This window comes from Hippoglossus stenolepis, chromosome 9, assembly GCF_022539355.2.
Source record: "Hippoglossus stenolepis isolate QCI-W04-F060 chromosome 9, HSTE1.2, whole genome shotgun sequence".
NCBI lineage: Eukaryota > Metazoa > Chordata > Actinopteri > Pleuronectiformes > Pleuronectidae > Hippoglossus > Hippoglossus stenolepis.
The window spans coordinates 17,407,190-17,433,896 of record NC_061491.1 but is presented as its reverse complement, the minus strand read 5'-3'; the positions used below and the strand labels follow the sequence as shown (position 1 = coordinate 17,433,896).

Below are 26,707 nucleotides of genomic sequence, written 5' to 3'. Positions count from 1 at the left end.
TACACACACACACACACTCTCGGGGGGAGAGGCAGTGTGTGAGTGGCGGATCCTGTGGTGTGGAGTGTACTGAAGAGAGGAGAAGAGAGGAGCGGAGCGGCAGTCTCTACCATGCCAGTGCAGGGAGAAAGGCTGGAGCGCTGTCTCTCTCTCTGTCTCTGGAGCCGGAGTCCTCTGCTGCTGCTCGGACTGTTCTCTCTTCACGCACAAGCACACGGTGAGTCCCTGCAAACTTTCTCCGCTCTGCTGCTGCTGCTGCCCTCCACCTTGATGCTGTTTTCTTTTCATGTTGCCGTGCTGTGAAGTTGCTCAAGTGTTTCATTTCTTTAAAACCTCATAGCCCTGGGGGTTTTCTTCTTCTCTCTCCTTCCTACAAGTGGTACTGGGGTTTTTATTCTCTCTTGTCTTACTTGGACAGTTTGAGGTTAAAGTTGCAGCTTTTCGTCTGTGCCCTGCTGTGCGGTGTCTGTAGTTTGCAACTCGTGATGACGGTCAGGTTTAGGAATCGGCTCCAAAACGCAGCAACTGATGTGGACATGGTCCCAAACATAAACATGTATGTGGCTGTTTTACATCAGGGAATCACGCATGTTTTCTGTTGCATGACTGCAGTGTTTTGCATTCAATTTCGCATATTTATTTCTATTCATTACTGTTTTACTATTGACAATTTATATAGTTTTATGGATGCAGCTGTGGAATTGATTATTAGAATATTATCTGTTTGCTGTATATTGTTTTCATTTTTATATTGATTAGTTGAGTTGCCAACAAACTATAACAAGCTTTCCTGCTGAAGGTATCTGAAGAATATTTGTTTGATAAATCAGTATTTCAGTGATTTTGTCACCCTGTTTTTTTAATCCACACTCATTTTGAAGTGCCGTGGTTGCTGTGGCATACAGCTGCATATCCTCAGTCGCGGTGCACTCGCCTTCAAAACAGACATATATTGTCATGGAGCGACACTGTTACCGTTAGCAGCATCAGCCTCTTTTTCTGTGACCATGTTTGGAGTGTGATTGGCGAGGTGTTAAGAGAGAGAACGTGTCCGATTTATTGCTCTGTTATGTTTGGTGTCGTGATGTGTGTTATTAAGGTTCCACTCAGCTTCTGTTCTGATGTTTCTCCTGCATATAAGCTTTACAGTGGTTAAGTAGATCATAATCAAAGTTAGTGGTTCAAAAAAGTAAATATTGTGTAAGCTGTGTAGTTGTCCGCGATACATTTAGAAGTTTTTCCTCTGGGTGAAGGTGTTTGCACATATTTCTCCACTGTCTCTTTATTGTTGGTCTATTTAAAGTCATTGGAGATTGTTTCAGCTGGGATCCCTGAAGTTAAGCCAGCAAGGTCTCATACCTCATACTCAGTGTGTTATGTGGCCGGTCGTGCTGTGACCTCTGGCGGCCTGTCACCCCCACTTTCTCGTCCATCTTTCCTGTCATTGTCACCAGTCGAGTTGGCTTTCCTATGGAATCCATGCTGGGCTTCCCCCTCCTTTGGCCTCAGGCTGCATTCACAAACTAAAATGTATTATAGCCTTTGAGTTTTATGATGCATCACGCGTGCTATTTATTCACTAGGTGTCCAAATTACTGCAGACTTTTGTAAATACGTTGGCCCTGTTTTAGTTTGAAAAGTGGGGTTGTGTTTAGATCTGGACAGAGGCAGAATTTGGGACTTTTGGAACCGCTTCTTGACTTTTGGAATCGCTTCTTGATTGGGTCATGACGTATCCTGCCCCTATTCACCAGACTCTTATCACCATTTTCCTGAAGAAAACGAAATGGCATAAGCCTCATCCACCAGTGGTTAAATAACATATCACTAGTGTTCTAGACCTATATTTAGTAATTGTTCCACCTCGTCTTGGTTTAAACAAAGACATACTTTTCTCCATTGTTTTAAAATCAAAACACATTAGTGTGGATGTAGCCTCACTTTCTTTGCTCACAGAGTTATATCATTGAAGCCACACTTTGAAAGGACTATCAGTCATTTTGAAAACCATGAACATTGGAGCATTTGCATCGCACACATGTGTACACATGGACGCAAACATGAGAATTGCCTGAATGTTTCAAATTCATGGAAACACTGAGTGCTCTGTCCGAGAAGCTGCAGAACAGCTGCCACTGAAGAAGACATATTTAAAATTGGACATAAAGTTGGATCTTTACCAACATTTTTTCTTGTTTGTGGTATTTTCCCAGTAAGTTGTTCACACTTTCATTCGCTTAATATTAAGTTGATATAGTAATGAAAGTTAATGTTTGTTTCCTTTGTGTTTTTATGGTTTTAACTTCCCTTTACGCTTTACATTGCTGCATTAACCAACCGGTGCTTTTGGGACATAGATAAAATCTATATTACATATTTTTGATGAGGTGATGGGATGTAATCTTTCAGTCCGATTACATGCAATACTAATACCAGTATTAGTGCGCCAGCTGTAGGTTATATATGCCAGATCTGGGATGAATCCCCCCTGAAAACATATGAGGACATATTTCTTAGGCTTCACCCTAATAAATTCCTGCCAGCCGGACTTTAACTTTTATTACCAAATCTTTATGGGTTAAAAAATAAAACTGCAAGATAAAGTTTGAATGCTTTGTCTTGTACTTCACTGGATAAATGTACATCCACAACCTTTCCAGTCTCCATAGTAACAGGCCTGGGATGAGCAAAATACCCAGGTTATAAATTAGAAAAATGCCATTTAATTTTTTTTAAATCTTCAATCTAGTCAAATGAGGTGTGTTCAATGCGAGCACTTCCAAACTGTTCAAACTGTATTCAAATAGAAATCCCCCCAAGGCCTGTTAGCAACATCTTCATTCATTGGTTGACACATAGATGATTGATTGGACCAGCAACAGCCTCATTCATTGGCTGACACGCGGATGATTGATTGTCCTGGCATCAGATTCAACGGTGACTCAACAGGCAAATATTTGTTTTCTGGAAAAAAAAGATGGTGCAGGTAGAGACAGAGAGCGAGATTTATTAATTTATTGGAAGATCTGTATCTCACTTTGCTTTATCTGCATTTTACTCATTGTTTTCTTCCTGTCTCCCCCACACACTCTCTAAATTTCCTTAACAACAGATGGTTGCTTGATGTATTGAATGAAAGTCTGGAGCTGGGGTTAGTGTAATCTGGTCCTATAGCCACAGGTGAACTAGACTTATGGATTTTAGCTGTTGACGGCTACAGTGTTGTGTCTGCATGATGCTCACAGTTTGCCCTGCAGCACGTCTTGGCCATTGTCTCTGCAGCAAACGAGTGAAGGACGATGCGTTCATTATTTTTCAAGGTGAAATGAGAGCGTAGGGAATGCACACACTTACGCACGCTGTTTAAATCACACACGAACACACACACACACACACACAAACGCGCATGCACGGATCTTCTCTGACCTTCCACCTACGCCAGGCTGCAGCCTTCACTGTGAGTTCTGGGAAGTGAGGAGTGAGCGTGATAGCTTACATTTCATTGTCCTTGGTGGAAATAAGCACGGCTGTATCGGTTTTCACAGTCAAAGCTCTGCCAGTTGCTTTGCTTTTGTCACTGGCCGCTAATGAGACTCTGTTGCTCCCTGCAGAATTTTGTTTTAACAATAAAACACCTACACGGTTTTTAGCCCCAAATTAATCCCCTTGCACAGCCGTTGTTTGACAGTGTGCTCTAAAAGTACTGGGAATGTGCCGCGCCATTTGCATTTTAATTTTATCTGTTTAAATTTTTCATACAAAAATTGCAGTTGTTGGCAAAATACGAGCTGTATCCTCGTCTGTGTCTGTCACCGAACACCTGCTGCGGGATTTCAGGTTTCAGTGAGTTTATGCTTTAAGGACAATTTTCCTCAAAACTGTTCCCACGGTGCAAAGGAGAAGCCCAAATGTAGACAAGTCAGGCTGCACGCTCTGTCATTTGCATTTCACATCACCCACAGTAACATGGATGCATCACCTCAGACATATTCACATTAATCCATTCAGACTCAAACCACAAGGGTTCATCGGGGAACTTTTCTCTCAGGAAGTCGATGAATAAACTCTCATCCTCCTGAAGAGCTGGTGGAGACATTTCTGAATAGAAAACGCTTTAGAGTAAAGAAAAGCAGAAGGCAGTCGTGCTTACTCACTCCACCAAACTGCTCGTCGTGCCTCATGCTCGTCAGTCTCTAAGCTTCCTGACAGGATGTGTTGAGTTCCCTTTCTGGAAACTGACACCTCATTAGAACTACACGGATCTTCTGGCTGTAAAGATGAACCAGAGAGGTAAGATGCTGCTGCCGGCAGATGAAAAACAAATTGCTGGTGTCCTGAAGTAAACTCACACCTTTAGACTTAGCCCTCTTTTATATTCTCTGTGTTACACCTGAAATAAACCAGTCACGGCCACAAAACATATCTGATATGGGAGTGTGTGTGTGTGTGTGTGTGTGTAAACAGGTGAGGGTTAACAAGACCAGGGAGACCAGAGAGGCTAATGTGGTGGATATAGGGGTTTACTGACATACGAGTCCCTGATATGCTACGCTCGACTTGGCTCTTATTGTTGAAAAACACAGGAAAAAAAAAATCTTAAAATGACCTCTGAAGGGTGGAAGGTCAAGGGAAGTGAGGAGAGTTTGGGACTGAGGGGTATTACATCCTGTAATGGATACAGATCCAGTAACTTCTATCCCAGTCAGATTACCGGTTTGGCCCTGACTTCTTAAGACACAGCTGGAGCAGGGGGGGAACTTGTGTGTGCGTGCGATTGTGTGTGTGAATTTTTGTGCGCTTTTGCAGCCATTTTTAATCCGTGGAAATGTATTTTATGGCGTGCTTGAACGAAACATTACAACAAGAACTACACATTTTTGGGTGTAGAGATCAGTGTTTCACACCGTGCGTCAGGAGAGCGTGAGTCTCAGCGAAACATTTTACCCGAATGATTTACCTGAACAGAAATGCAACACCGTTCAGTTAGCATTAATGAGCCGAAGACACGTTCACTTATCCCGCAGCCACACTGTTTTATTGTCAGTAGTTTTATTGTTGCACATAAAACTTGATCTTAAACAGAAGAAGTTGTTGTGAAGCAAAGTCCTGACACTCCGTGTGTGTGTGTGTGTGTGTGTGTGTGTGTGTGTGTGTGTGTGTGTGTGTGTGTGTGTGTGTGTGTGTGTGTGTGTGTGTGTGTGTGTGTGTGTGTGTGTGTGTGTGTGTGTGTGTGTGTGTGCGTGCCCCGAGAGCTCCGGCAAATAACAACACTGTACAACACAATGCAGTGATGGACAGATAACAGGTGAGGCAGAACAGAGCAGTCCAAAGCTGGCTGGTTGAAGGCGCAGTGCCCTGGGACTAGGAGAGCTTAGGGTTTTCCATGCACTCCCCGTCTACACACACACACACACTCACCGTCATAAGTTTTAGCTTTTGTGTGTGAACCTAAGAAAAATCGTATCATTGTCATCAACTTTAAACGTGGCAGTGAAAAGTGAATAAATTCACAGGCTGTAATTTAAGGTAATTTGTGGCTGTCAGGATGTCCACTTTTAACCAAATGGGTTCGCAATAGAGACAATCATCGTACGCTATGTTAGGTACCTAATGGGTGTCCAGATTGGTGTGTGTGTGTGTGTGTTTGTGTGTATGAGAGAGAAGGGGGAGAGAGAGGTTCTATCTGACAGCATGTTTGTCCATAGAGATAGTATAAAGGAGGCCTGGAGCAAGTGATGGGTGATATGTGACTTAGTTAATGGGAAGCTAATCACACAGAGGAGACAGTGGGACGCATTCAACTGTAAACACACACACGCTCAGATACATTAATATCCTCGCAGCATACATGCATTCACACAGTACTGTACACACACGGACACACATGCAGACTGTAAATGGATGGAAAGTGAGTGTTTAAGCCCGGGGAGATGACTGAGACGCCGCAGACCAGAACTCTGGGAAATAAACACATGGCAGCTGTAATGTTAACACCATCAACCCTCCCTCGACACAAAACACACACAAAAACTACACACGCACACACAGCAACAATCTCCACTCCCACAGATACACAGCGAGGCACTCACCTACACTCAAACAGATTTGCCTGTTTGTCAGATGTCTCAAATTCAGATTTTGTTCATTTATCATTTAGACCAAGCAGTCGTTGTCAGTGGCTCTTAGTTCTGCGTGACCATGATTGTGTGTTTGTGTGTGTGGGGGGGGTTTCTAGCTGACAAAGAGTGTTTTGATTGCCCCTCTCTGACGTTTCGATGTGTCCTGAAAGAGAAATCATAGTTTCTGGTATCTTTATACACACTCTTTATGGGTGGGTGTTTATTCTTTCAGTTAGACCAGAGCATCGAGGTTGAAACCATTTAGTAACACACATTTGTGTTTGCCGGTGCGGCTCAGCACCTGTGATGCTCCACAACAAATCTTAGCAGAGACTTGCTATACTCGTGGGCCTGTTGGCAGAATCTGGTATTGACAACACTTGAATGAAAAATGTACAGTAATTTATCAAAGACACATTTTAAATTTGAATACATCTAAATGCCTGCACTGCATGAGACTGTAGGGAGTTGAAATCATCGGGAAGTAGGCGGTGGTCGAAGTTACATAATGTTTTGTAGGTTGATAAATCTTGAAGCTGTAGGGAATACATGCTGGTTAAATGGCTTTAATTATTACGCTTTTTAATTGTATTACCTCCACCAAGGAGGATATGTTTACCTTTATTCACTATTAGAGATGAATGGAAATGGTGGCAGGGTAAAATGTCCTTCAAAGTCCTCAGGTCATTGGAAATCCAGTACAAAATCAAAGGCAGCTGAACCTGTCATTTGGTTTAACCGACTTTACTCCTCTTAAAGGAGGCTTTATGTTTTATTGATGGTGTCAAGTTGGAGACAAACACAGAAACACTTGCTGTGTAATCTACCAAGGTTAAAAACAGCAAACAAGTTGTTACACTTTCAATATGTCGTCCTGCTTCTTATCAGCCTGTGATTTACCCTGAAAACAGCTTGACCTGGTTTCTGTGAACCAGCAGTTAGTACAAACTGATCTTAATCATCAGGGAAATTCACTGTAATCCAGCTATGTGTTGCCTAAACTTTGTTTGTTTTACTTTATTTTTTTTTTGTGGAAATTCCCAACTCAGAGTTTAAATTTAGTTATTGTTGACTCGGGGACCGAAGCTATATTGAGATTTGTAACTTTTTGTTGAGAGATGAAGATTAAATAAACACCCTTCTCTTCAGTTCCAGTTTTTCTCATCTCCCTTCGCTGAACTGTGCTTGTTCTTTTGGTCTGTGGTTTGCTGTGTATTAAGAATTGTGTCACTTGAAGTATTTATTTAAGGAAATCATGCAGGAAATGGGTGTTTTAAGTGGGGACATTTCTCAGCCCGCCAGCAAGAAAACCCCCTGTGTATTTGATATGATGTTGTAGATATTTTTAGATTGTACCTCTCAGAAAAAATGTGAGAAATGGGCCAGAATTAGAAAGTAAAAAGGAGCTGGTTTGTTTAGAGTCGTTTTGAACAGATCCCTTCTTGTTTCTAACTTTTACAAACTCACTGAATAGACACTGCACATAATGTCTGTCAGCTGCTTTGTAATATGATTGTGTCTCCAAGTTGTTTTACTCTGACTTATCTCTCCGGTCTTTGTCTGTTTTTTATTCCTCCACGTTGGTGACAGTCGTAGCCTGAGGTATTATTTTTTTCGGTTTGAACACGTTATCTCAGGGACGCCGGGAGGGAATTTCTTTTCACATTTGGCACAAACGTTAACTTGGACTCAAAGAACTGATTCGATTTTGATCAAAGGTCAAGGTCACTGTCGCCACACTTCCAGGCATCCATCTGTCCATATATATGTCTGTGTGAACATCGCGCTCAAGAATGCCACATGGGAACATCATTACATCTCACTCAAACATCCACTCGTATAAATGGATGGAAATATATATATGGACCATTAAAAGTGCTTAATGGTTGAAGCCACATTCACCCATTCACACACACACACACACACACACACACACACACACACACACACACACACACACACACACACACACACACACACACACACACACACACACACACACACACACACACACACACACACACACACACACACACACACACATTCATACAGCGCTATAATATGCTGCACCTTTTTTTTAATCATTCACACTCTGTCGGCCCACTTGTCAGTATCTCACCCAAGGACACTTCGGAATGCAGAAGGATTCCGAGGTGCTGGGGATCAAACCACCGACCATCTGGTTAGTACATCACCTGTTCTACTTCCTGAGCACTTGGACTTTTGAGATTTGTTAGTCTAAGGATAGGGTGACTGGGTCCTCAAACAACAAGTTCTTGGGCCATAACCCAAACATTCATATGTTGATCTTGTCAACTCACCTAATAACTTTAATTAAATTCCTGCCAAGTGTTCACTGTTTACATTATATAAGTCTTGACAGACATGGAACTGAAACATTGATTCTAGTGGTCCATGTCTCAGTCTGACACATTGTACATGACACACGTATACACAGACACACCAACATGACATCATGTGACTAGACTTCACTCCCCCTGTCTCCAGCAGCAGAGGATTACATCTCCCAAAAATGCAAAGTGTCTCCACTATGCTGTGATTCTCCTTTAACTTGTGAACGTCTGTGCTTTGAGTCGCTCCACGTGTGGACGTTTCAACTTGAGTTGTTATATTTTCCATGGCCAACTGTGAACTGTGTGTCTATTGTTTATCAGTTTAAAGGAATGAATTTTGCATACCACCACTATGATGGAACAATGAATCACATGATGATATCATGGGAATAGCTTATGGTAAAAATAGCTGCCAACTTTGAATAGATTGTATGGGTGTGTGTATATTGTAACCCAATGCTACTTATTACTCTACGTTATGTGTAATCTGTGATAAAACAGACTTTTGTTGTATTATTATGACTATACACAAGTCATCTTTGGCTTTTCAAATGAGAGTGCTGGGTTGCTAATATAAGCATCAGGTGACGAGTGGAGTATTTGTTAATTTATCATTGTTTTGTTTGTGTTTGGATCAGAAATCTGGATTTTTACAATACAAGGAAACCATTAAGATGTAACAGACACAAAGCGTCATCTTTGCCAGTTTGCATTCAAAGCCACATGTTGAAGGCTGTGGATTTATCGTCTGATTTGTGGTTAGGTAGAGATTGTTTAGACAAGCTCTCTGACGGTGGAAGACTGACTCCAAGAAACTATTGGAAGTGATTGGTAAAAGTTCATCGATGCATCGTTTGATACCAGTAATTGCCACAGCCACAGATGGTGCATGTGTTAGTGTGTAGATATTGGAGAGTATTGGATTATTTTTGTGCCATAGCCAATCAAATTTAATGAGCCCAGAGAGGCGAGAAGAAAGAAAGAAAGAAAAAACTGCTTATTAAAATCTGCTACACATCTGTCTTGTTGACTGGGCCAACAAAAATGCTGCCTATAAAACCAACCTGTTTCTGAGACACACTTCCCTTCTTCTTATCTACTGATTGTATATGTGTTGTCTAATGCTCATACAAATTATTGACTCCTTTTGTAAAAGTATTTGTCTGCGTGTTGGCCCTGTATCTGAGCATGTTCTGTTACAGTATAGGGTGTTTTTTGAAGAATACACTGACACATGGATATTGGTCCAGGCGCTGCACATGCGGTGTGGCTCTGTTCGCTCGTGCACATGGTCCGGCATTCCTTTGTGATATACACATTTGTCTGATGGAAGAAAAGAGCAGCTGCTTTAAGGGATTTGTAGAAGATGCTTCTTGTCTTGCTTCATTTGTCTTCCAGAGCAGCTATTTGAGAAGAGATGAAGGAGAAAGTTTTTCATCTTCTTTACATGCGTGAACTTTGAATTAAATCTTTTTATCCAGTCAGATATTCTCAATGATACATTTGGATTTCAATAGTGTTTATTAGATAGATGATATAACTAAAATGTTCCATCACATTTTTGGGCACTATGGCATTTATTGTAGAGCAAGTTATAAAAGGGAAACGCATGCAGCAAAGGGCCAAACCAAACCTGCAGCCCCTCTAAATGTTTTTTTGGGGGGCGAGAGGACAGTGAGCAAGCTGTGAAGGGGGAAGACAGAGAGTGGGGGAGGACATGTAGCTCAGGGCGGGTCAAAATCAAACCTGCGCTGCTACGGGTGAGGAATAGCCTTGATGGGGCGGCAGCTCTACCAGGTGAGCTATAAGCCTTACTTTGTCCAACACCTGGCATCTGTGGCTCTCATTTTTACCTTTGTGATAAATCAGCTTTAGGTGATAGTCAGAACAAAGTTTACGAGCCAAATTTAAACCAGTAGCATCAGAATTACCACCAGGGCACAGCCCAGCGATGCAGTGGGATGCCTGGTGTGTGTGTGTGAATTGATGTGTTGATGTTTTGTGACACAGATGGCTGTGAGAAGGAGCAAAGGAGCTTTTGATGAAGAGACCAGCTGGTGTCCTTTCTCCCTTTTCTTTGCCTTGCTCTCTCACACCTCCTTCAAGGACCATTTCATCATTTCCCTGTATTCCGAAGGGAACACTGAAGGCCTTCACTCACCCCCATGAACGGACCCACACACACACACAGGTCGCGGCATACAGCTGGCAGATGACAGCTGTATAACCAGAGAGTGGCACTGGCTCATTACTGCATCATTCATCAGTGTGACATAATGGAGGAATGTTTGACGAGCTGTTGATGATGCTGTTGTGTTGGAGGATAGAAATGCTGAATGCAGCTCCAAAGCTTCACTCATCCACATTCTCACGAGTTATTGTGCTTCTTTTTGCTAAAGAAAACCTCATTCAAGCCACATGACATCACTTCCTTGTTCTGTGATTGGCTACTTGCAGGTTGGTCTCAATCCTGGTAGGATAGCTATGGCACCATTTAGTTTCTCACAGGACTTTTGATTTATTGATTTGAATTCAGTTGGAAGTTGCTACATCCCCCCTGCTACACTCTACGCTCACTTGAAGCATAAATATACCTACTTGTTCCTTTATAAAATATTGATTTGGAAAACAAAGTTCACATTTTCTTCCTAATTCGTTGTTATCAGTTATGACTCGAATACCAACTGTGAAGGCAAAACGTAAAAACACAACAGCAGCTCCACCTTTTTATTTGCTGTGAGTTTGCAACCAGCTGCATTTCCAACACGCACACACTCGTGTGGACAGAGTTCATTTTAGTTCTAAAATGAAAATGTACTATTATGGATGTTGCCTTATGAGAGTGCCTCAATGGAGAAAAAAGAAACTGTGCGGTGTAAAAATGGAAGGAGGAAAACAGCAGAGTGAGGTTTCTTTTGACAAGCAAAAGGAGTAATTGGGCATGACCTCTTCCTGCCCTCGACTTCGCCAATGTATACAACATGAACTATAAGAGTGTGTGTTTATGAGCCGGAGACTGAGAAAGAACCATTTTTTTTCCCTCTGATGCCAGTGTCAATAAGTAGAACCGCTTCATCCAACTTTGATTCAAAGTGTAAGGGAAAGTGTCTGATCCTCAAATATTCGTAGCACAATAATAATGTAGTAAAATATAGTTTTCTGTACTTTAAAATAGTTGATAACTACTTTGAAGAAACTATTAAGATGAGGAAAACGGCAAGAGAGTGATCTTTGTCACAGTGACTGAAGTTTAGCCAAAGAGAGGCAGCCTTCGCTTCCCAGCATCCAGCCTCCAGATCCCAAACTGGGGGTTCATTAAGACATTCCTGCACATGTGGGATGGTTCGGCTCATCTCAGCAGTGACAGGAAGAAGAACACGGAGATAAGACCAGGCACCGAAAGTACGTGGAAGTGGAGCGAGAGAGCCACGAACTTGAGAGTGAGAGAGAGAGAGAGAGAGAGAGAGAGAGAGAGAGAGAGAGAGAGAGAGAGAGAGAGAGAGAGAGAGAGAGAGAGAGAGAGAGAGAGAGAGAGAGAGAGAGAGAGAGAGAGAGAGAGAGAGAGAGAGAGAGAGAGAGAGAGAGAGAGAGAGAGAGAGAAACGGAGGGAGCGGGAGAAAGAAAAAGAAACCTTTCACCTTTCATGTTTCTTTGGTTGTACAGACAGCACTGTCAAACACCAGGAAGATGAACTACTACTTAGAGGGGAGATGGGGGGAGACGGGGGGGAAGGAGGGGGAGCGGCGCTGTCAAATGAGTGCGTCTTAAGTGGAAAGGGGAGGCGGGCGGTGTTTATATGGGCTCGGTGAAAGGGCTTTTCTGGTAGGCCTTGTTTGACATGGCCGGGATAATTAATGAACATCTTCGCTCTCTTGCTGTTGCCCTCTGTCGGTCCGTCTTCCTCTCAATATCCCCTCCTCATCTTTCTATCTCACGCACGACATCGCTCTCCCTCACTTCTCTCCCCTCGGACTACCCGCATATCTGTCGTTCTCTTTCTTTTTTTTTGAACGTTCAGTTTGTACAAAGCTGCATCTGTTGAAAAGAGGCCTTAGATTTTTTGGGGTGGGGGGGGGTTAGTGGGGCCGCGGTTGTTAATTGCGTGTTGACAGTGGCCCCTATATCCTGCCATCAAGTCTGAAAAAGCCTATAGGGGAGACCTGAAAGCTCAGGCTGGTGTCTGAAAGGTCATTTTAGGGAAAGAGCTTGAAACGATTATAGTGTCTGTGGAGAGCCGGGGAAATCGACTGTTCTCAGCGAACAAATCGTCCTTGAAGCTTGTTTTGATGTTAGTGGACTTTGGGTTTGAGCTGCAGCCCTATTGGTCAGTGCAGTTTTTTTTTTTTTTTTTACATGTGCCTCCCTAAACACCAGCCAGACCCCAGGAGCCACATCTTCTTATAAATCACACCTTATAAATCTTTTTCAATTTGTGTTATCACTGAAATTTTGAAAATTTAACAATGTTAGATTCTTGATCCGGATCCGCAGCCAAAATGTATTCCTTCCAACAAACAAACAAACACTCTATTACACTCTACTATAAAAGGGGGTGAATGCCCAACCTCTTTGGTGAAGGTAATGAAAGGCTGTTTCATGTCTTTAAGGAACAGTTTATGACAAGGTATAGGCTACATTCTTTCAACAGTAAGAATGTATGTAGTTTCATCTTCTAAATTTCAAGTTGTCAGAAAAATCAACAGTCTCTGTATCCAAAGTATATTGGTAGTCAAACAGAAGAAAACCATTAAGATAAATAATTATGATGCTGGATCATGATTATGAGACAGAGATATAGGCCACAGTAAAGAGAGAGATTGGAGAAGAGAAGTCTCACTGTGTTTGAATGATGCAGCTTCTTTGATTATAAATTAAGTGTCAGAAAAATATGGTCATATGGTAAATGGTAATTTTATAGTAAAGTATTTCAATATACTGGAAAGATCCAAATAATGGAATTATTGGAACCAAAATGGAACCAAAAACACTGATTCACAGAAACGCTACATTTAGTTTTTGGCTAAGAACCATTAATTATTAAACAGTCTCCACAGGTTGAGGATTTTCTCCCTGTTCCTACTCTCGCTCCCTAACGCACACTAACGCACACACACACACACACACACACACACACACACACACACACACACACACACACACACACACACACACACACACACACACACACACACACACACACACTCACAGCAGTAGCCAGGGATCCCAGGTGTAGGACGGACGTGAAAGGCTTTGTGTTTTGTCAACAGAACACCAGCACCTCACATGACAGCCCTCTGCACTCGCGTCGGGAGGGCAGGGCAAGGAGAGTGGAAGCTGAGAAGGGGAAACACGGGTGGGGCGAAGAAAAGATTGGGAGGTCGTGTGTGAGCAGGAAAGAGAGGAAAGAGAGGAAACAAATGTAGCGTTTGAATAGCGGAAGAAAAGGCTACGCTCTTTGCATTGTTGTGAGGGTTATATGTAGAAAAAAGGGCAGAGAGGGGCACAGTAAAGAGATAGAATGGAGAAGAAAGAGGAAGGAAACGAGTGAAACAAAGTGAGGGAGAGGGATGGAGAGAGGGAGGGGTGGAGAGTGAGGGTGGAAAAGGCCAGTGGTCTCTGCCCCGTCCCCTCTGTGGGCTGCTAAACTGCCCACCAGTTCCCCGCAGCTCTGTCACTTCTCATTTGTTAATCCCCTGTTCTTCTCCCCCTCCTACTCTTCCTCGCTCCCTTTCTCTCAAATCGGTCAGTTGTTAATGTGACCCCTTTAAACCCCACCGTCCTCCTCTCGCAGCTTTGTCAACACATCTCAGTGTAGAGATACATTTAGAAAGGGAAACGCTCGATGGAAAGTAACTAGAATTGTGTGGAAAATTCTTATGTAACTGTATATTATGAAATCTATACATTTATATTGTAAATGTTTGTGTTTTGACGATGGGGAACTACTTTAACTATGAGGAAAGGAAAACATAATGACACTTTTGTCTCACACTGACGAGCTTTGTGCTATCAGAGTTCCTTTTTAATTGTCCGTGCAAATTCAAGCTTATCATGAATGAGATAAATAAGATGGACCACGTCAACTATTCGACAGCATTTGCTGCTATTAACACAAAGGAGAACGTCGAAGCTTTCGATCAGAATAGAATTGGAAAGCTACAGCATTTGAGTCTCAGCGTTAGTTGTACCTTTTCTTTCTTTGAGCATTCGGCAACTTTTTGTTTCATGAATGTCAAAAAACACGAGTTCAACACTGACAACAAAGCACAGGAATGATAAGTGACAGGGAAATATACAGAGAGAGGGGGAGAAACATTTTTGAAGCACATGTGTGCACATGCACACGTTTCTGGCTTGTGTGTAGTAATGCACGTGTGCGTGTGTGTGTTTATTTGTGAGCTTTATGCGTTCATCCCCAGAGGAAGTGCTTTGATGTTTTGTGAAAGACAGCTGAGCTCAGATGAAAGAGAAGATACCCGCCATTATCTTACGTTTGATTGACAGCGCATAACCACCCTGAAAATTCACAGCACATTTCCAAGTTTCCATCTATTCCAGTGTGGTGTTCAAAGCAGATACTGTACTTTAGTCTTTCTTACTTCTTATTGAGTGTGTTAACAGAGTCTAACTGTTCACTTTAGAACGTCTAAGTTTTCATTCATGGTGGAGTCAATAATCTTAGAGAAAGACTTTTTATTGTTAAACACATTTGAAGATTAAATACTTCTTGCCATTCTTAAGCAATAGCTCATTTGTGATGCCATTTAAACAAGGCTTATGTGATGTTCCAAAACAAAATAATCTACATAAGAACATACAGATAATAAAATTGGCTGTGTTTACATGGACAACAGTATTCTGACTGTTGGCCTTATTCTGACACAAATTTATTTGATTATGGTGTTTATGATGTTCTAGTTGCCAATAAAATATTGCTTAGAAAACATTGAAAAATAAATTGTAATGCTTGATTAAAATATACATTACAATTGTCCAACATTAAGAATTATACATTTTGACCATGGATGTACAGTAGTGCAGTCTTTTATATTAAGCAATTGTAGTTAACTGCTTAGACTTCCATCATTCATCCAAAGTTGAAGCTGAAACTCAAGTATTTCAAGACGAGTGCTGGGTCCCATTAGTCATTATTAGGCTATGACTAGCATACATGTGTGGCTGAATAAGTCTTTTTAATGTAATAATCCAGGATCCACAATGATGACATCTCACACATTTTGGATTTCATGCTTTACACATTTTCAAAGAAGACTAAATGCAGAAAAGCCTCTATCTCTTGTTGCACTTAAGGGCTATTCCACTTATATTACCCCATTAGGTAGCCTTAAACTAAATGCATGAGACAAGGACAGTAGTTTGAAGTTTACACATTTGGACCACGCATCGCACGTGCATTCCTAAGATTGAGCGAAACGTATTCTATAAAAGAGTTTGTAGCTCAAGATGTACAGCTCAAATTACAACCAGATGCACTTATCATGCTTTAAATTCCTAAGGAGTTTATATCAATCACTTATGCTTCAGCATACACAACTTTCACTGTGAGGACAGTTGACGTTTGCAGAGAGAATCTAAAGTGTATGATTGTTTCATACATTGTCAGCGCGCCCTTGCACACACTGCCTGTTGTGTTTATTGATTGTCAGTCTTTGTGAGAAGCATCCACTGAACTGGAGAGTGAGACGTTGAAAGAGGAGTAGGAGAACAGATTCTGTATCTGCTAGTAGTTTGTTTTTTTTCCAGAGAGGAAGGACTCGTGCTTACTTTGGAAGATCTCCGCTCGCAGCTGTTGAGCATCTGGTCTCAATGATCACGCTGGAATGAATGAAAATCTTAAAAGCCATGAAGAAAAGATACTTCCGTGATCCTTTTTTTTTTCTCCCTCAAGTGACAAACAGGTGCCCTTTTGAAATAGGATAACTGGGGAGTACAAGAGCTCCGTTCTAGTTCTTGGGAGCTGTATCGGTTGTGAGCGTAGAAAAACATCTGCTGTGAGGGAATTCATTTCACCGTATCAGGTGTTGGAGCGGAGTTTCCTTTTTCTTTTTATATGTTTCATATTTTTCTCCAGTTTTCCCTGTGACTTTTATATTTATTTAGTTTTATACACGTTTTTATTATTATTCAATGGAACCGATGTCCGTTTCACTGCAGTAAGTTAGATTATGTTTCTGCACAGTCAGCCAGCTCATGTGGGATGGATTTATGATGGTAATACGGAGTTAGATATTTGCCATCTTGGCTCTAACCTCGTCACACCCTGCAAGCGTACGCTGGCGCAGCAGAGACTGGGAAGTAAAGATATTAAACTTCTGCCCCAGGGGAACTCGCAGACCTACAGGTGCATGCTGATGGAGTCTGGGCTCACGGAGCAAACTATGAACAGCAGAAGCAGTGGCAGAATTACAGCATTAATACATTATAATTCAACTGCCAAAGAACACAAAAGATTGACAACTATCAAGTTGCATCACAACCTCAACTAGAAGGGCATTCGGTAGAGAGCATATCTCTCTATATAACATGCCTGGTTATTTTCATCAAGATCCATGAATTGTTCTGAGAAATCAAGGCAAATGTTGAAAACGCAGAATATCGCAATTTTGAAGAACGTGAAAACAAAATTCCTGTATTGGGTTCTTTCCTGACCAATACCGCATCCTTCCACCAAGTTCACAGTAATCCGTCCAGTAGTTTTTGTGTGATCCTATTTTTTTCGTAATCCGACGAAAACATCACCTCCTTGGTGGAGATAATCAGACAAACGGGGACAGAACAAAGCCAATACACTGGCTCCCATGTAAGAGCAGTTGAAGCTTGCTCATGTGTGCTGTATGACAGTGGAGAGTCCACAGAGTGGGGTCAGTGTATTGATAGACTAACAGCAAAGGGTGTGGTGGATATAATGGTGTCAAGTAGAGTCGATCAATCAGCCCAACTTGAAATATCTGCTTGAACAAGCTCAGTGCGTTAGAACATGTTCCCCCAATGATTTACAGTATCTCTTTTCTCAATCGAACTTTTGTTTGAGCCTCAAATCTAATGAAACGCCTCCATCTGACTTTTACTGCAATCCCTTCCAGATATTCTCAGTTCTTTGATGACAGCAATGTTGGCACATGTGATCTTCCAGCTAAATTCCCCCTGTTTTCTCCTCCTTTGTGCTTTGCAGGCAACATATTGGACGGTATGCTGCTAAGAGGCTCCAGTAAGGAGGCGGTGGAGAGTGGGAAGGAGATGAGTGGCAGCACAGCGCCTGCTCTGTCCACCCCACTACTGTGGTGTCACTGCTACCACCACTGCCCAGAAGACTCCACCAACAACACGTGCAGGTAGGGAGAGCAGAGGGAGTCATGCACATAAAGATTGAAAAGCATTTCCTGCAAGCATGCTGTATATATTCCAATCATGCTAACTTTTTTATATTGAATTAAAGCCATTTCATTATGGCGTCATCAAGATGTCATGAATACCATATGATTGATGAATGATTGGTTCCTCTAAATGAGCTGTAGATCATGTCTCTAATCTTATCAGTTGCAAAAGTTAATACATTACTACTCGTTATGACATTATTTCTGCCATACACAAGCTTTATGTTGTGTCCTAGAGGATGAAGCAATATCTCCAAAAATTGTTTTAAAAAAGTCTTATTATATTGTTGCTGGTATTGCAACTTTGCCTCATCTTGAGATAAGCTCGTATCTAAGTAATATTCCCACCAAGTCTAATCTAAATCCATCCATGCATCGTCATTTCGTACAACTCACTCATAGTCTCACAGTATTATAGCCATTTAGTAAATGCCTGTTTGGTTATGCGTCCACAGACAGTTGCCATGACGATATAAGCAGCTGTTCTTACTGTAGCTGAACCTTGTTTTCCAGGACCGATGGCTTCTGTTTTACCATGGTGGAGGAGGAGGGAGGGGTACCGGTCCAGACTGCAGGCTGCCTGGGGCTCGTCGGGTCTGAGTTTCAGTGTCGGGTAAGTTTGGTGATGACGTGTTTTACAGCCTTTTTTCCTTTTGTATCTTCTATCTCAGATATTTGCTAAAAGAATTCCTTAATTTAGATGACAATTAGATAAAGTCTGAGGTGACAAGTCGAGGTGTTATCTTAGACTCACATCTGAGTTTCAAGGCCATTAACAAGGTGAACAAAACCTCATTTGTCCACCTTAGAAACATAGCGAAGGTTTGGTCATTTATAAATCAGACAGATGCTGAGAAGCTGATTCATGCCTTGACTTCTAGCCAAATGGATTACTGTAACATCTCTCTTTGCTTCAGCCTGTAACCAGATCTCGCACTTGCCTGCTCTGATATTATTTATCATTTTCTTTCTTTTTAGTTTTTATGCATTTGTTTTAATACAATTTTATTTCCTTTTCTTTTTGATGTCATTTTAACATGTTTTTATTTTCATTTATATTGTATGTAAACCACTTTGAGCTGCATTTATTGTATGAAAGGTACTATACAAATAATTATTTTCATAATTATTATAATTCTTTGACATATAAATAATAATTTAATTGCTGATTTAACTCATTCTTTATTTTTTTCTCATAATTTATATTTTTTAGTCTTAAGATTACACAAAAAATAGTGAAAAAGACCTTCAGTGATTTATCATAAATCTGAATGTTTTCCAATATTATGACGTGCAATCATCTAATGTTTGGGCAGTTGAATATTTTATAACTTGTCGATCATATCGGCCAATCAACTGATCAATAACTCTTTTAGCCATTAATGAAAATAACTCCTCTGTCTTCCAGGACACATGGAACTTGCGTCAGAGGAGATCGCTGGAGTGCTGCACGGACCAAGATTACTGCAACAGAGACCTGCATCCTACTCTGCCACCGCTCAAGCCACCTCGTGAGTTTATCTACTCTCATCCCTTCGCAACCCAATGAAACTCTAGAGCGGGTTTTTAAAGAGCCGCCTGTCCTCTAGCTGACAGGTGACAGTGACAGCGTGCGGTGACAGCGATATAGACAGGGGCCAAGAACTGTGACCGATGGTGTTACGGCACACGGGATTCAGATGTGGCGATATGGTGACAATGTCAGAGTCAAAGACCTCTGACGTGGAGGAGACAGGGAGTTACTGTCAAACTGTCCTGCATCGTCAAGGCCTCTGGGTGTCGAGAGAATACTGAGCTCTCCGCTGGGTACAACACTATACTCCATGTGCGCGAGTTTTTGTTTTTTTTGTGTATTTGAGAGATAGTAAGCTAAGATTCCCAGTGAAATCCCAAGCCCCAGCAGGCACTGAGGGCAGAGTCATCAATCTGAAACCCTATCATAGGGGATCAGGAAGATAATTCATCGACTAGGCTGTGGGCTTCTTCTCACCGTCGACTGGGGCCTTGAGGGAGAAGAGAGTGTGCCAAAGGAAAATGAAAAATTGATGAGTGAAATATGATTTGTACTTGATTTACTGTACGCAGCTTCTTTAACTGACTTGTGAGGATGACTGATTTCTTCATATAATTCTCCCCATGACCTCACTACCAGGGATGTTGGAGGTTTTGATTTTATTTTTTATTTTTTTTACTTTGTTTCAGCTCAAGTTTTCTGAGCAGAAACCGATCCCAGGCATTTTTCTTGAAAATGTCCAGTTGTTGCACATGTATCACATTATCGTGGTTGTCTGGAAAAGCAGCATTTCGTCTGTCATGTCGTCCCCTCCCCTCTGCTCCATGTGTATTATCTCACCCCTCTCTTTCCCCTCTCTTTCTCCCCCTCTCCAGTCTATGTTGATGGAAAGATCCACCACATGGCCTTGTTGATCTCAGTCACTGTTTGCAGCATCATACTGGGCGTCATTATTGTCTTCTGCTACTTCAGGTAATTACATCCATTTAACAGAGTTTACAGCATCATTCGTTGGGCACCAGTTGTTTCTTTTACACATTGTAACACACAGTTAATGCTTTTATAAGAAGGTGTTCTGAATGATGCTGTTTTGCAGGTATAAGCGTCAGGAGTCTCGTCCTCGCTACAGCATCGGTCTGGAGCAGGATGAGACCTACATTCCCCCCGGAGAGTCTCTGAAGGACCTGATAGAGCAGTCTCAAAGCTCTGGCTCGGGCTCAGGCCTCCCTCTATTGGTGAGATACCCACATTGCAGCTAAGCACCTGTTAAATCCAGAAGATGCTCCATGGATACACAATATAAACACACATCGTGGTATCGCTACTGGTTGGGTTGTATCACATGTGCTGAGATGAGCATTTTGAATGTTACACTTACAAGAAAGATAACTATTAGTAAATGCTACTTTGCCAAGAATTAATCAAAATACAAATTTCTGGTTTTGCTGGCCAGCTCCTATATCCATTTTAAACCATACCTCAGGGATTTTCATTTCACAAGATGAGGAGGGAAAGGTTCTGAAACAAAAACATTACAGACATACTTGAGAATATAATGATGCTGTGATATCACACTAAACCACAGCTGTACATGATCAGAGTAGCTGCTGCTCTGGTTGTGCATGGCTAGGCTAAGGTTAGCAGACATCTGGAAGGGTCCAGGGTACCAGGGGGTCTTCTAATTGGACAGTTTGACTTCGTCTGATTTAAATGGGTAATGTGCTGATTGGCTTGTCAGCTCAAGAGCAAAGAAAGGGTCAGAAATGTGTCTGTGTTATAAGCTTGTAACTTCAGGGAAAGTTTTCACTTTGTGAAATGTCACTGTTGAAAATATTCAAATATGCACAAATTTGAAGTACACATACACAAAATATATTTGTTTACACATATTCCTACACATTTAATAAACATGTACACAATATCTATATTGCTACAAAACTATATTTACACACGTACACAATATTTGTGCTGTCATAAACCTTTTTCACACGTATACAAAATATTTCTACAAAACCTTGTAAATATGTACAAAATATTTTAAGTGATACAAAACCTTTTTGTTCAAATTCTTTGTACAGCTACAAAACGTTTTTAAATATGTTCAAACATATTTTTACGGGTACTATTTATTTTTTTACACATGTACAAAATATTTATGAGTGCACAAAGGTTTCACACTCTCACAAAATATTTCTACAGCTACAAAACCTACATTCTCACAAAAGGCTATGTACAACTACAACATATTTCACAAGCACAAAATATAATTCACCCTAATGTGATCCCATCTTTTTTCTCCTCCTCAGGTCCAGAGAACAATAGCCAAGCAGATTCAGATGGTGAAGCAGATCGGCAAGGGGAGGTATGGAGAGGTGTGGATGGGCCGGTGGAGGGGGGAGAAGGTGGCTGTCAAAGTCTTCTTCACCACTGAAGAGGCCAGTTGGTTCAGAGAGACTGAAATCTACCAGACCGTCTTAATGAGACACGAGAACATACTGGGTACGGTTCTCTTCATTTTCACTTCAGCCACCTCCATCTTGTTTAATTACACGACTATACTCTTTGTCATCATAATAATAAAAAAATAACTCATTAACGATCTTAATTTATGTACCACGGCAAATTAAAAAGTGCACAACAACAAACTGAACCGACACTTGGAATAATTAAACGCCACAAGATGCATAATAATCATGTAGTGGGCCAAAGATCACCTGCAAGTAAACTAGAAGACAGACTAGATGCTGCTGTGCATAATGCTGTTGTGTTGTAAATGTATTCATATTCATTATGAGTTGATGCTGTGGCTTCCTAAAAAGATTACACTGAAAAATAGATTTGAGCTGCATTTATTGTATGAACGGTACTATACAAATAAAACTTTCATTATTATATTTACATATAAATAATAATTTAATGCTGATTTAACTCGTTCTTTATTTTTTTCTCATAATTTATATATTTTAGTACTAAAAAATATATTTTATTAAATTACCTTTTCACTGATTTTATGTCTCATAAACATTAGTCTCTATTGTAAAGCACCATTTGTTGAATGCACACAACATTTGTAAGCAAGTGAAAAACATTTTTTAAAGTCGTTTACTTAACTGTTTTTATATTGTCAGCTTATTTGCACTAAATATCAAATTTTAAGGTTTATTCTTGTAGTTTGCACAAGTGAACTATTTCAAACTGTCACATCCCTTTGATAACAGTAGTGCTTAGCATGACATCATGTTCAGTTCTATAATTAAAAGTCACAAGAAAAATATCTGATGAGACTTTTTTGTCGCGAAAACAAAGCCTAAAATGACTTCGTACATCATTTCAGACCAGTTAGTTTCAAAAGTAATTTCCTACAACAATATTGAAATGACCTCCTCCAAAACTTAACCAAAGGAAGAGCTCCCATAAATAGAATAAAAAACTATATTGAACTTACCACAGTTTAGCTCATAGGCCATGAAGACTCCTTTACCTGATAAAATTCCTTTTTCTCTCTCTACCCCCCCTCCCTCATTCACAGGTTTTATAGCCGCAGACATTAAAGGCACCGGCTCCTGGACCCAGCTCTACCTGATCACAGACTACCACGAAAACGGCTCTTTGTACGACTACCTCAAATCCACCACCCTGGACAACAAAGCCATGCTGCGGCTGGCCTACTCGTCTGTATCGGGACTGTGTCACCTCCACACGGAGATCTTCGGCACCAAGGGAAAACCCGCCATCGCTCACAGGGATCTGAAGAGTAAGAACATACTGGTGAAAAGAAACGGGACCTGCTGTATAGCTGATCTGGGACTGGCGGTCAAGTTCATCAGGTGAGTGTCTCCGGGACGTGTGCTGCTGTGTCGCATGATTTCAGAAAGTCCTTGATTTATGTCGTGCAGAATTTCAGTATATAAAACTTGTATTATTTCAAAGGCTTCAGTAATGTTCACAGTTAATTGGTCTTTAATTTAAAATGGTTTCTTTCATCTCCGACTTTGCAGTGACACCAACGAGGTAGACATCCCTCCCAACACCAGAGTCGGCACAAAGCGCTACATGCCTCCAGAGGTTCTGGACGAGACTTTGAACAGAAGTCATTTTCAGTCGTACATCATGGCCGACATGTACAGCTTTGGGCTCATTCTCTGGGAGATCGCTCGGCGTTGCATCTCAGGAGGTCAGTGCAGTGAACGTACTTTTTATGCTTTCCTTCATTCACAGAAACCGAAAAAAATGTCCGATTGGAATGCTGTATGGATTTTGAAAACATTGTTGAATTTTTTTTTTTTTTGAAACTCTCTTATTGTAGGGATCCTTGAGGAGTACCAGTTGCCGTATCATGAGTCAGTTCCTACCGACCCTTCATATGAAGACATGAGGGAGGTGGTCTGCATCAAGAGACTACGACCATCCTTTCCTAATCGATGGACCAGCGATGAGGTAAAATAATCTACAGTCACTCACTAGAGCTCATACCTCCACCAAGGCCCCGACAGTTCCCTTCAATTCATTCAAGCTGCACCAAAATACACACACTGATAGATGTCAGTCTCCTAAATTTGTAAGATTAAAAAAAAAAAAAAAGATTCGTTAATATTTCTCAAGGATATTGGTGGAAATTTTAAATATCTCACAATGTTAATGATCCATGACATAAATTGCTTGGCGCGTGTATCATCCCTCCACCAAGTTTTGTGGAAATCCGTTCATTAGTTTTTGTGTAATCCTGCTGACTAACTAACAAACAAACCACCAAAACACAAGTTCCTTGGCGGAGGTAAACATGTCAATGTGTTCATGCACTGATGCACACATGAATAACCTTGGTAACATGAATCTGTATCTGTGCAGTGTTTGAGACAGATGGGGAAGCTGATGACAGAAAGCTGGGCCCACAACCCGGCCTCCCGCCTCACAGCGCTGCGAGTCAAAAAGACACTTGCCAAGATGTCAGAGTCACAGGATATCAAGCTGTGAGCAGCCGCTGCCAGGTGTGTGTTTACACACTTAGAAAGGGCACTAACAATCACACTGGCACAGGCCGCACAAACTTTCTTTTTTTGTTTGTTTCTGGGAAACGGAGGCAGAACAGGAAGCAACAAGGTCACTTTGGAGATCGCAGGATCACAGACTTTGAGTCCAGATGCCCAGAACCCTGCAACACAAGTCCCATTAAAAAAAAAAAAAAAAAGATAAAAAAGATTACAGGACAACAGAGGTTTATTAAAACAATCAGGTCTCACATGGCCCTGTTCCGTCCACCAGAGGAGACGAGACGATCTCCTTTCACACTAGTGAGGACTCCTGCTATAGGCTCCTGTTCACATGCTCTGAAGGCCTTGGAGAAAACGTTTGACTTGGCACTGTAGCTGCAGAGATAGGCAAACAACAGGCTACTGACCAGCGAGTGGAATAATATATCACTGCTTTCTGTGAAAGCTACCCTACCTGTAGATGAAGGTCTGATTGACAGAACTGAAGAGATGTAATTAAAGGCAACCTGTTACTGCAGCACCACACCTCCTTTCAAAACACTCACCCCGCTCCTGGATTTATAATTTGGAGTAAAACACATTTTGTCACTCTTTAATTGACAGCTTTTTTAAAAAAAATGACTGACACAATATGACAGAAAATAAAAAAAAAAGGTATTTTGAGGCTTTAAAAGTTTTGTTTACGCTGGTACCGTTTGTAGACACTGAAGAAAAGCTGTACCTGTATGTTTGAGTTGTGATGGTCTATGAAAGTTGTTAAAAAGTGTATTTTTCATGTAAAACTCAAACTCTTCAAGACTTTATGTGGAAAAAAAAATAAAATGTATATGTCCAAATAAGTTGTGTATTGAGGCTCTGCAGGCCTCTGTGTTTCCTTGCCCTCAAAAAGACCTGGAGTGAGGACAGCAGGCTCACGTGAGATTGGGAGAAGCAGAACGGGGCCACCTGTTGACCACCCACCACAATTACAGGATGGAAATCTGAAACTTGTACACGTCTTGCTTGATGATGTAGTGATCTATTGTAGATGTGTGGAACTGTGACTGTGTTAGTTTAGGGGTAACACAATCTGTTTATCAAGACGGATAACCATCATTCAGCTAGGCTGAGTGGATTTTAGGCACCTGGAGCAGAAGCCAACAGTTAATGACATGTCATTGTTTATGTTTGAAAAACTGACTGGTCCTAAAAACAAAACACCAAGCTGTCGTCAAACTATCACACCATCAGAATTCTCCTGACCACCAGAGGGCCTCGTTCATGTACAGTAAAGCTCATGTCAAACCGATTCAAAATAAAACGTTTGCAGGTGAAGTCAAATGGTACTTGAGTATACATTTTTCAGGCGAGTTTCTCCATTAATTCAAATTCACATTTTACCAGGGCGCTGGCAGGAAAAGGTCCATAAAATATCAGACTTGCAAATTTGTGATCTCAAATAAAGCCCCTCTGGAAAATGTTTGGATTTAAGGGTCTCACAGCCTCTATATTGACCAGTTGTAGAGATAAATCTGGACCTTTCATTACTTACTGTTATTTTCCACACGTCCCTTAAAAGCAACAACACATTTTTTTGTGTTAGCGGCCCATTTGTAAAATCCTCTGGAAACTTCCTTTGAGACGTCAATGCATTTCTTTTTTTGGTCTCCGCTGACTGAAATCACGCCGTGCTCGTCACCATCGGAGGATTGTGTGTGACAGATTTGTTGTGATATAAATGCCCTTTCTTTCCTCTCGGGTGTTGTGCCTTATTTAATCTGTACCTACTGTAGTTGTCTGTGAGAGGAAGTGCTGTTTTTATTCAGTAAAAAAAGGTTGAACATTCCCACAATAAAGTGTTTCACTCATCCTCATGGCTGATGCACAGTTTGTGGTCGCTGAGCGAGGTGCATACTAACGAGTCGCTCGGCAGCGTCTCTTACAGTTAAGGCATGCTCTCCATGTTTCCTTTTGGTAAAAAAAAAAAAAGGTGGCATGCCTCATTACAATCCACCAGTGCTGCTGAGCACACAGCATGTTAAACAGCGACGCCAGAAGGATTTTCTCTTTCAATTTCCCTCCCTTCAGGCTTCTTCATCTCACTACTGATTGAGTCCTGAGCCTGAAAATATGATTTCACAGAAAAAAGTGGATAAAATCTAACTATCACAAACCAAATGTAGCTTGTGTATTCCTGATCTACAAACTAGATTTTTCTTTCAGTGCTTGCTGTTATTGTGCAAGATGTGAGAAATGCAACTGTAAAACTAGAATTATCACACTGTGATTGTATGATTTCGCCAACCAGTGCAGTTTAACTCCTTCCAAGGCATATTGTATTAACAATAAAATATGA

The 26,707-nt window shown here is 41.2% G+C and overlaps 1 protein-coding gene across 1 annotated transcript; it reads left to right on the top strand.

The window, feature by feature from the left end:
• The first annotated feature begins 4 nt into the window (after positions 1-4).
• On the top strand, positions 5-26,221 carry bmpr1ba (bone morphogenetic protein receptor, type IBa). Its single transcript, XM_035166589.2, has 11 exons — positions 5-217; positions 17,667-17,826; positions 18,382-18,481; positions 19,277-19,379; positions 20,257-20,353; positions 20,478-20,616; positions 21,688-21,880; positions 22,911-23,208; positions 23,380-23,555; positions 23,688-23,818; positions 24,230-26,221. The coding sequence occupies exons 1-11, from the start codon at positions 112-114 to the stop codon at positions 24,353-24,355; spliced, it is 1,629 nt and encodes a 542-aa protein (XP_035022480.1). The 5' UTR covers positions 5-111; the 3' UTR covers positions 24,356-26,221.
• Positions 26,222-26,707: the final 486 nt, after the last annotated feature.